At 36.5% G+C, this 11,892-nt stretch overlaps 1 protein-coding gene, 1 long non-coding RNA gene and 1 pseudogene across 2 annotated transcripts; all 3 read left to right on the top strand.

The window, feature by feature from the left end:
- The first annotated feature begins 1,779 nt into the window (after positions 1-1,779).
- On the top strand, positions 1,780-3,942 carry LOC107851565 (L-ascorbate oxidase homolog). Its single transcript, XM_016696631.2, has 2 exons — positions 1,780-3,305; positions 3,397-3,942. The coding sequence occupies exons 1-2, from the start codon at positions 1,939-1,941 to the stop codon at positions 3,695-3,697; spliced, it is 1,668 nt and encodes a 555-aa protein (XP_016552117.2). The 5' UTR covers positions 1,780-1,938; the 3' UTR covers positions 3,698-3,942.
- A 4,074-nt stretch (positions 3,943-8,016) lies between these two features.
- On the top strand, positions 8,017-9,420 carry LOC124889283. Its single transcript, XR_007048130.1, has 2 exons — positions 8,017-8,860; positions 9,034-9,420. It is a non-coding gene; the product is annotated as an uncharacterized LOC124889283 (long non-coding RNA).
- Positions 9,421-10,514: 1,094 nt separating this feature from the next.
- LOC124889546 overlaps positions 10,515-11,892 on the top strand; it is a 7,438-nt pseudogene continuing 6,060 nt past the window's right edge.

Genomic DNA, 11,892 nt, shown 5'->3' with positions numbered 1-11,892 from the left:
TTTACCAAGACAAACAACAAATCAACCCAACAACACCAACACATCACACACACACTAAGAACATCAACTGTGATAAAAAATCACCAACAAATCTGAATCAACAGTTCGATAACAAGAAGAAGAAATACCAGAAATTAGGGTTTTATTCAGTCCATATTTCAAATTTAAGCTAGAAATATTGAAATTGTTAACCAATACTAGAAAACTAGTTGGCTCAAGTTCCTCTGTTTCTTCATAATTTTTTACCTGTGAAAAAAAGAAATGGGACGACAAAGAACTCAAAGTTGTTATCGTCGGAGAAGTCTTCACGTCAATTGACGGTTGAAAGTCGAAAGGAAACTCACCCGACTATTTGTCCGATGGATGTTGAAATCGCTGGGGATTGAAAGGAGGATTTTGCAGAACTGTTAGTTGAGAGAGAGTTGAGAGAAACTGTACGGTTGATTTGGATTGAAGGGGGATGTGGGTTGGGTTGATTTGTATTTTTGAAAAGATTAAAAAGTTTTGAAAATATTAATCAAGTCCACAATTAACTTAATTAAGTTTGTTAATGATGGTTGACCCTTTAAGTTGGTCAATGTCACTAATCCTTCATTCAAAACTTAAAAGACACCTTTCCTTCAATTTTCTCTAAATTCTTGGTCTTATCAAAATAAAAATTACAAATTAAAGTAGAGGGTAAAGATAAAGTCCTAGACTATGAACCAATAGTGCAAAAAAAAAAATTAATATATACCAGGAGGTCATGGGTTCAAGCCTTGGAAATAGCCTCTGGCAGAAATGCAAGGTAAGGCTGCGTACGATACACCCTAGTGGTGGGACCCTTTCCCGGACACCGTGCATAGCGATAGCTTTAGTGCACCGGACTGCCTTTTTTTTTATATAAAATAAATATGTATGTTGGTTTTTAGAATCTAAAAATCAAAACCAAATTAAACTTTAAAATATGACGATATTTTAAAGATTTGGCTCCATTTTTCGATTTCTCGTGAATATCCCTACAATAAATTCACATATTCTATGCTAATAAAATAAAGTAATTTTTATTTTCTTTGTTTGTTATAACAAAAATAACAAAATTTGAATCAAAGAGAGATTAGAGGAGGACCAAAACAACAAGAGATAATTTACGAGAGATTGAACTCATCAAAATAAAGACTACAAATTAAATTATATATATACTCTAAGAAACAAAACCAAATTAGACAAAAAATGATGTTTTTTTTAAGGTTCAAATGACCACTGTTAGATTCACATATTCTATGTTTTATACTTTTACTTAAGAAAAAATATTTTCTTTGTTTGTCATAACAGAAATAACAAAATTTGAATCAAAGTGAGATTAGCGGAGGACCAAAACAACAAAAGAATAATTTCCGAGAGATTGGACTTATCAAAATAAAGATTACACATTAAATTGGAAGGTAATTATAGACCTAGTCACCTAGACCATGAACCAAGAGTGCAAAACATGAATATGTACTGTAAGAAATTCTAAAAGAATATTCTCTCTCTCTCTATATATGCAGGTTTTAAAAATCTAAAATCAAAACAAAATTAAACTAAAAGATGACAATCTTTTTTAAGGTTTGATTTTTTTTCAGTTTCTCGTGAACACACTGTTTTTTCCCAACAAAATTTGAATCAAAGAGAGATTAAAGGAAGTCCAAAACAACAAAAGAAAATAAAGAACAAAAAATAAACGTTATTTGCGGTCAACAAAGAAAAATTTGTGGCAATCACCTATGCAACTTACAATATAAATAGACCAAATTCATTATCAAAATATCAACATCCTTTCTAGGTTCTTTTAATTAAGTTTCCTATTTTTCTCTCTAGTTCTCTTTTTGGTTATTTCGATTTGATCGAAACAAAGTTTTAAAGGATCGAAAAACCACATAAGAAAACAAGAGAAGGGAAGAAGTAAAAAAAAAAAAAATGAATAATAAGATGAGGTGTGTGCTAGCAATTCTGCTAGCAATGACTTGCATCTCCGTGAATGGAGAGGATCCTTACCTGTTCTACGAATGGAAAGTTACTTATGGCACCCTTTCTCCTCTTGGCGTGCCCCAAAAAGTCATTTTAATCAACAACCAATTCCCAGGACCTAGAATTAATGGAACATCCAACAACAACGTTCATGTAAACGTGTTCAACCAATTGGACGAACCACTCCTTTTCACATGGAATGGTATCCAACAAAGGAAGAACTCGTGGCAAGAAGGAACCCTTGGGACCAATTGTCCAATTCCCCCCGGAACGAATTACACCTACCGTTTCCAGGTTAAGGATCAAATCGGTAGCTACTACTACTACCCTACCACCGGCTTGCTTCGTGCTGCTGGTGGTTATGGTCCCCTTACTGTCGTAAGTCGTGCATTGATCCCTGTCCCATTTGATAAACCTGAGGATGATTACACGGTCCTTGTGGGGGATTGGTACACCAAGAGCCACACTGAATTAAGAAGCATGTTGGATACCGGACGCGGTCTTGGAAGGCCACAAGGCTTGGTTATCAATGGCAAAAGCGGGAAAGGCGACGGTAAGGATGAGCCAATGTACACATTGACCCCCGGAAAGACATACAGGTTTAGGTTTTGCAACGTTGGCATGAAGGATTCTATCAATGTTAGGTTCCAAGGCCACACAATGAGACTCGTTGAGATCGAAGGTTCACACGTCGTGCAAAATGTGTACGATTCCCTAGACATCCACTTGGGACAGTGCTTATCCGTTTTGGTAACCGCTGATAAGGAACCCAAGGACTATTTCATCGTGGCCTCCACAAGGTTCACTAAGGAACCACACACGGCCACCGCCACTATCCGTTATGCCAACAGTAAGTCCCCCGCCTCCCCTCAATTGCCTAAGGCACCAGAAGGGTGGGAATGGTCCCTTAACCAATTCCGCTCATTCCGCTGGAACTTGACTAACAGCGCAGCTAGACCTAACCCTCAAGGATCTTACCACTACGGAAAGATCAACATCTCAAGAACCATCAAGCTAGTCACATCAGCAGGCAAAGTTGACGGTAAGCTCCGTTACGCCATAAACGGCATCTCCCACGTGGATCCCCCTACACCAATCAGATTGGCACAACATTATGGTGTTTCGGACAAGGTGTTCAAGTATGACTTGATCAAGGATGACTACAAGCCTACAGGGGAAGATGGACAAGACAAAATCACACTTGGACCTAGTGTGATCAATGGCACCTGGAAAAGCTTTGTGGAGTTCGTTATTGAGAACCCTGGCAAAAGTGTTCAATCTTTTCACATGTCTGGATATGCATTCTTTGCTGTATCGTAAGTACCTACCTCCTAATCCTTTATCAAATTCATAATTATATGATATCGACTAGTCACCTTATAAATATCTTTTACACCGCCAATGCAGGATTGAGTCGGGAAGGTGGTCACCAGAGAAGAGAAAGAACTACAACTTGCTTGATGCTGTTAGCAGGAACACGATCCAAGTTTACCCAAATTCATTTGCAGTTATAATGACTGCTCTTGATAATGCTGGATTATGGAATATTAGGGCCAATTCAATGGAGAAGCATTATTTGGGACAACAATTTTATCTGAGTGTCCATGCAGCAACAGTATCACTTCAAGATGAATACAACATGCCTGACAATAACCTCCTATGCGGTATAGTTAAGGACTTGCCTAAGCCTATTCCTTTCAGAGCTTAATTTTAAAAAAATAGTAATTCATAATAATAATAATTTTATATTTAGTGAATTTTATATACATTTTTGAGCAAAGAAAAAGCATGTAAAGAGGAGATCATGGTGCTAAGCTTTTTCACCAAGTGGAACAGAAGTTCTTTTTTCTGTTTATTTGTAATTTCTGTTTTTATGCCTTGATCAATGAATGTATTAATCATTTTCTGTATGCATTCATGCATGAAAAAAATTTGAGAGCATTTTGTTTAATATTCTTTGGTGTATTTTCACTTTCTCTTCTTTGTTCTCCCTTATTCTCTTTATTTTCGAATATATCGTTTAAAAATACTACTACTACTACTAATAATAGTAATAATAATTCTAAAAAAACAGTGAATTCGGCTAGCTATTTAGATAAAAAATCTCATATTTCTGGTACTAGTTGCTAGGGTATTCAAAGTTGAAAATTGATATAATGTATGTTTCTTTTTATATTTACATTTTATCAATATTGATATAATGTATGCTTCTACAAATGGCTTTCAGTCTCTAGCTTAACTAGAATCTTGAGTAAAAATATTGTCTTTACAATTATATTCAACAAATCAAACTTATAAGAGAGTTTATACTACTGATAATCGCCGCGCTTTGCGCAGTTAGAAATAACATTAGTAAATTTATTTTAATAATATATATTGTCGCAGATTATTATAAATAAAATTATTTATTTTTGTCTTACATCTGTGATAATTAATTGTATATAGTTAATTAAATCACAAATTCCTCCTTGTATTTATGCATTTTGTTGGATAATAGAATTTTTGTTTCTCTATAATTTTCTTTTATATATTTAAATGAAAAAAAGATGAGATAAGAATTTAAAAAAATTATGATCAATGAATACAAATTAAAAGAAAAATTTTTAGTTATTGTTTTGTACTTCGTAATTAGTTATGTCAACTATTATTTCATAATTATGTTTTAGTGTTAGTTCTAGTTATCCATAGTTTAAAGAATTTGATATAATAAAAATTAGCATTGCTTCGAGTTTGAAAGTTCTATCTCAGCAAGAAAGATTGCAAGTTCTATTTCACTAAGAAAGGAGCTATAAATAACAAATATTGTTATCCTTCAACCTTTCGTTGTTGATTGTTGCTCACGTAAAAAGGACCTCCCTCCCCCCCACTCATTTGAGAAGTTTAGAAAAGTTAGATAACGTTAAAAAAATACTTTAAAAATTGTGCAATATATTTAGAAGAAAACATAACAATGCCATTAGTTGCTATCTACTTCTCTTTCATCCTCTTCCGTAGTTAAAAAGTTGGGTCTACGTGTTTTATACACCACGCTCATGAACTAATGAAATAAACTACATAAAACTTTAAAAAAGACAAAGCGTTCTATGTGACATGAAAGGATATCAAAACTAATGAAATCTCCCCTTTTAATGAAAGACTATCTAACTTCATGTACATCAAATCCTTTTATAAGATGATGAGAATACACTTAGAAATTAAAGATATAAAATAAAATAAAAAGAAAGAAAGTAAGCAAAAGATAAAAAAGGAAATAACACACCATGAGATCCCAAAATTATATGAAGATATACTGAAATATAATGTTAGGACACCATAATAGTCACATATTATGTATTTATATTTGATTAGAATTGTATAGTTTATCTCTTAGAGAGTTTGTGTTCAACTATACCATGTATAGCATCTTGTATATATTGAGGCAAAAGCCCTCTTTAAACATAATTGAGTGAAAACCTTTTCATGGTATCAAACCCTTGCAAAGACTCACGTCCCACAATAGAACTTCCCTCAATTACCAGTATCACCACACAAACCCCTTTCCAGAATTTTTCGTCGCTTGCAACCAACGTTAATCAGTCTCATCTTCTCAAATTAGACCGTCATAACTATATTGTGAGAAAATCACAAATTCTCCCAGTTCTAAGGGGTAACGAACTCGAGGGATATGTGGATGGTACGCACAAGTGCCCTCCAAAGTTCACTCCAAATAGCTCATCTGAAACAACCTCAACTGACGGGGTTATCAACCCAGCGTACAGTTTATGGATCAAACAAGACCAACTTTTATTGAGTTGGATTCTCTCAACCCTCACCGAAAGGATTTTAGCCCAAGTAGTCGGTTGTACAACATCTCAGGCGGTTTGGAAAACACTTGAGAAGATGTTTGTATCGCAATCCAAGGCTAGGATAATGCAACTTGTAGACACGTAATTTCGTCCCTTCACAACTTAATTTTACCGTTTACCTCGTCTTACCACGTATCCTATCCAGGTGGTAATTTTCTCACAAGAAAATTAAAATAAATAACCACCTCATTATTTTATTTTTTTATTTTTATTTTTATCCCATTTAACAAATTCTAACAAATTTTATATTCTTTTAAACATCCCAACAACCTTTCTAATTAAAAGAGGACACATCACCCCCCAATACCCTCCTACCCTACTTATCCATGTGATCCCCCTCCTCACATTTCTTGTCCAAAAATCTCTCCAATTAATAGAGGACACATCACCCCCCCAATACCCTCCTACCCTATCTACCCATGTGACCCCCTCCTCATATTTCTTATCCAAAAAGAAAAAAAGGGACCTCAATTTCATTCATAATATACTCCCTAAAATACTCACCCCCATCGGTCACTCACAATGGGATGAACAAACACATACTCACCATTAACACAACCTCACACACCCATCCACCATGGACGATACACACAGATATGCTTAGAGGTTGAGAGAGAGCATAGAGAAGGAATTCGCGCATAGAGAATGGGGGAGAGAAACAAAGAGAGAGGGAGGATACAAAAATAGAAATTACCATTTTTTCTCTTCTTTTCTGTTGGTTCGCAACACACAAACACATATACACATACTAAGTCGCACACACACACGCACTCTATCACCAGAAATACACACATATGCACATAGTGAGGGCAAAATCAAAAAAATGGAGGGAGCTTGAGATTCAGGCGAGAAACTGTGAAGCCAGCGCAGATCTGTCATAGATCTTGAGTTTTTCTGGTGAACCTTTCATCGAAAATAGTTTACAGGTCATCGTTTGTTCGGTTCAATCCCAAAATTCAGAGATCCCATCAGTTTTCTTCAATTTTTGGGTAGATTCGAATGGAAAAATGCTAAGGATTACTGAAATTCGACCCTTTTTCCAGTTGTTCGTGCTACTGTTTGTGTTTGCTGGAATTTTGATCAGGTATTTCTTCTATTTTCTCATCATCTTGGTCTCGATTATTCATCTGTATTTTAGTAGATTGTTCGTTTCAATTGGAATTCGGGTTATTGTATTTGTGGACTATTTTTGACTGATTTGGAGAGTCAACATTTCATTGGTATTCTTCGAGGTTTCGGAACGGCTCTTATTCTCTTATTCTAATTTTTATGCGATTAATTTGTTGAATTGGCTATGTTTGAGATTGGATGATTTGGTGGATGTTTGATGTCATTTATGTGGAATTCGTATGATCACCATGCTTTAATTATCATTATGTCTATGTTGTTGATATTGAATTCCGAGTTGAATAATTGAATTGATAGTTAAAGCATGAAAAGGGAATTTGGGGTGGAATTACGAGATTGATAAAAAGGGAGAATTTGGTCAATGTTAGTTTGTTGTTGTTTTGCTTAATTCGCAAGCAATTTTAAGTTTGTGAATTCGATAGTATCATGATAGGTCAATTTGGATAGGAAAATGTTTAGGTTCGGGTAGGCAAATTTAGGAATAGGTGATTTCGTTGAATATTTGAATATAGAGTATTTGGTTGAATGTTGGAATATGCGTGTGAATGTTTCTTCCTAGTTTATCGCATCAGATTTGGGTGTATTCATTTGGCCGGGGAATGCCCCGAGGTTTCATGTATTTATTCACCGGGGGATGCCCTGTAGTATTATGTTGGCGGTAGACATTTGTGATGAAAGCCCGAGGCATCAGGTAGAGCATTGAAGCATAGTTTAGGATTAGTGTAGGTTAGCGTAGGTTTATTTTCACATTTTTATTTTGGACTGTATAATTAGACTGGACACTAAATTTTGGATTGTTTTGTTTTGTTTTGCTTGATTGATTGTTTTACGTGCTTTGTATGGTTTATACATTCGTAGTGTCGAATTAGCCGATATGCTTCACCAAGAGACCATGGTCAAACCACGGGACCGAGGGGTGCCTAACACCTTCCCCTCGGTCAACATAATTCCTTAGTTGGAATCTCTGTTCGCGGATCAATTTCTAGAGTCAAATTATTTTGAAAAGGATTCCCCAAGGTAACTTGGCACACCCAATTTATGTCAAGTGGCGACTCTGAGTTAAAAAAGGTAAATAATTCTTTTCGAAACATATTTTCAATCTCGTCACTTTAAAAATAAAAACCCTTCCAGACTTAAAATAATTTTTTTTAGAGTTAAAAAAGGGGTGTGACACAACTAAGGTTGCAATTACAAACCACAAAGAAAGGAAACTCATCCATGGTAGAATATCTTTAAAAAATGAAGACTTCTGCCGATAATGTTGCGGTTGCAGCACACCCGATCACTAATGATGATCTTGTCTTATATATTCTTGGAGGACTTGGACAAGAATATGATGCTATGGTTGTTTGGTCACTACTAGGGCCGAGTTAATTTTATTAGCCGATCTTCATGGCTTGCTTTTAATTCAAGAGTATCGTTTGGAGAAAATGACAAGTACAGAACAATGATTAAGACAAGCCAACTTGTCTACTAGACAATCCAATAATACTAAGAATGATAACTCCTTTAAGAAGCCTACTAATGTCAATAACAATTAGGCTTATGGTGGCAGATCTGGACGAGGACGAGGACGAGGACGAGGACGAGGACGAGGACGAGGACGAGGACGAGGTCGAGGTCGAGGTCGCAATGCCAACTCATCCAACCAAAATCAATTTCAAGTTTTCCATAAATTTGGTCACTCCGCCTTGGTTTGCTACCATCATTTTGACCATGCCTATAAGCTTCTTCCAAATCGCACATGGATGCTCTCATTGCACAAATTTCTATGGTTGGAGACTCAAATTGGTATCCAAATTCTAGGGCTACTCATCATTTAACTAACGATATGCAGAATATGGTGGTACGAGGAGAGTATATGGGAAACGATCAAATTCATATTGGTAATGGCACAGGTTTGACAATTTCTCACTTTGGTAATGCTATCTTATTTACTGTTAGTTGACCTTTACATTTATCTAATGTATTATTGGTGCCTAAAATTACCAAGAATTTCCTTAGTGTAGCAAAGTTCACTTCTCATAATGATGTTATATTTGAGTTTCACCCTCGTTTTTGTCTTGTGAAGGATCCAGCAACGGGGAAAGTACTACTACACGGGACTCTTGAGTATGGCCTTTATCATCTCCTTGCAACCCAGTTACTCGGCCAGCCTTCTTTCTCAAATAAATCACAGGCTTTCCATGTCTCCAAGTCATTTTTTGATCTATGGCATAGTCATTTAGGTCACTCGTCTCTACGAGCAGTCAATAGTATTATTAGGAGTCTTTCTTTACCGGTCAAATCGAGTCCTCAGTCTAGTATTTGTTCTTCTTGCCACTATGGCAAGAGTCAAAATTGCCATTTTCTAATTCTAGTTCTAGTGCTAGTTTTCCCCTTGATTTGATCCACAGTGATGTATGTCATCCTGCTCCACAATTGGCTAGTAATAAATACCGTTATTATGTTTCTTTTATTGATGACTTTAGCAAATTTACATGGCTATTTTCTATGAGTTCCAAAAATGAAGTTTATACTATATATTTACGGTTTAAAACTCAAGTCGAGAAGTTCTTTGAGCGCCATATAAAAGTGGTACAATATGATTAGGGTGGTGACTATAGGAAATTATCCAACTTTTTCGCTCTAGAAGGGATCGTTCATCACTTATCTTGTCCCCATACCCATGAACAAAATGGTACTGCCGAAAGAAAATATCGTCATATTATTAAAATGGGTTTAACACTTCTCGCACATGCATCCCTTCCTCTCACCTTTTGAGATCATGCTTTTGCTACTGCCGTTTACACTATAAATCATATCCCAACACTCTCACTCAATAATGTTTCACCTTATGAGAAGTTGTTCAAACAAATTCCTGATTACCATTTTCTGAAAACTTTTGGCTGCGCGTGTTTCCCATTCCTTCATCCCTATAATTCTCACAAATGAGTCTTCTGATCCTTAAAGTGTATTTTCTTGGGGTATAGTGGAAATCATAAAGGATATCAGTGTTTACATGTCCCTAGTGGCCGAATATATATCTCTCGGCATGTGGTTTTTGATGAGTTACAATTTCCTTTTGTTAGTTTATCTTCGACTTCAAATAGAGCACCGACTTTCGACTCTATTGTCATGACCTCGTTACCCATCATTGCTCCTTGTAATTCCACTTCGCCTATCACTTATGCCAATAATAGTTCCATAGCAGATGTTGTCTCGCTAATTCCATCGTTAAACTCGTCAAATCCTTCTTTACCAAGTCCATCGTCAAGCTCACCGGTGTGTTTTTCGGTCCCATCCAATTTGTCTCCGTCTTCCATCCCTTCTAATAACCTTACTGTTGATCTTTCAATACCTATTGATACACCTACCATTGCTCCTAATTCCCAGCCACCGGCTGCTCGGACGACATCCTTTGTACCTCATCCTATGGTCACCAGGAGTAAAAACAAATCACAACTTCCCCAAGCTCACATTGACACAAAATATCCTTTGCCTCCATCTACCCTTCCACCTGAACCTACCTGTTTTACCCAAGCCAACAAGGATCTAAAATGACGAAAGGCTATGCAAGAAGAGTACAACGCTCTCTTGCAAAACGGTACTTGGTCCCTTGTTCCATCCTTCACAGCAAGGAATGTTGTAGGATGCAAATGGATTTTTAAGTTAAAACTCAATCTTAGTGGCTTCATTGAGCGTTACAAGACTCGTTTAGTGGCAAAGGGATTTATCCAAGAGGCTGGAGTGGACTATCATGAAACATTCAGTCCCGTGGTAAAGCCTACAACGATTCGAGTGGTTTTGTCTTTAGCTCTGTCCAAAGGGTGGTCTTTACGGCATCTCGACGTCAAAAATGCATTTCTTCATGGGCAATTACATGAAGAGGTATACATGTCTCAACCCCCTGGATTTACTGATTCAAGATATCCCAACCATGTGTGAAAGCTTCACAAAGCCCTTTATGGCCTTAAACAAGCACCTCGGGCATGGTTTGAGAAGCTTAGCTCGAAATTGCTTGAACTCAATTTTGTACCTTCCAAATCTGATACGTCTCTGTTTATACACAATTTTGATGGCCATATTACTATTATCTTGGTGTATGTAGATGATCTTATTGTTACAGGAAGCTCTAATGAGTTCATTGCAAGCCTTGTTCTTCAATTGTCTAATGCCTTTGTTGTAAAAGATCTTGGTAAGCTACACTACTTTCTTGGTGTTGAGGTCCATTATCAGCCCACTGGATCAATCACAATACATACGAGAACTCATTGCTCGTTCCAATATGGATAGTGCAAAGCCAATTGGTACACCTATGGCCACAGGACTTCAATTGTCTCAACATGGGAGTTCACCGTTTTTGGATCCATCATTATATCACAGCTTGATAGGATGGTATTTAATCATTTTCATCAAAATGATGATTACCATATTATCACATGAAAAAGATGTAAAAATAAAGATAAAAAATAATATTAAAGAAAAGAAGAAGAACATAAAAATGAGTATCCAACAATTTCATAGATGAATGGTATTTATAGATTGATTAATTCATAAGAACTAAGCAATATGAAGTTGAGAAGACATGTTATTTAAGTGGAGAATACAAATAGATGAAAGTTTTTTTATAACTTATGAATAAAATTACAAACTACCAGTCCATTCCCCAACTAATGTGGGACTTTTTACTCACTCTAACACCCCTCCTCACGCCCAGGCCCAACTGGCTCTGGCGCGTGGACCGGGAGCACAAAACGGGGATGAACCTCATGATTATCCAAGTCCATTTAAGCAAACTACCAGTCCATTTCCCAATCAATGTGGGACTTTTTACTCACTCTAACACCCCTCCTCACTCCCAGGCCCAACTGGCTCTGGCGCGTGGATCAGGAGCCCAAAATGGGGATGGACCTAACTCTGATACCATGTCAAGCAATGGACCTTGGGC

The sequence above is a fragment of the Capsicum annuum genome, chromosome 12 (genome assembly GCF_002878395.1).
Source record: "Capsicum annuum cultivar UCD-10X-F1 chromosome 12, UCD10Xv1.1, whole genome shotgun sequence".
Taxonomy (NCBI): domain Eukaryota; kingdom Viridiplantae; phylum Streptophyta; class Magnoliopsida; order Solanales; family Solanaceae; genus Capsicum; species Capsicum annuum.
This window is presented reverse-complemented; position numbering and strand designations above follow the sequence as displayed.

Bases quoted from the DNA above. Each gene is read 5' to 3' on its own strand.
- LOC107851565 (XM_016696631.2), top strand. From the start codon at position 1,939: ATGAATAATAAGATGAGGTGTGTGCTAGCAATTCTGCTAGCAATGACT. The intron at 3,306-3,396 runs GTAAGTACCTAC...CCGCCAATGCAG, and splicing joins TATGCATTCTTTGCTGTATC to GATTGAGTCGGGAAGGTGGT.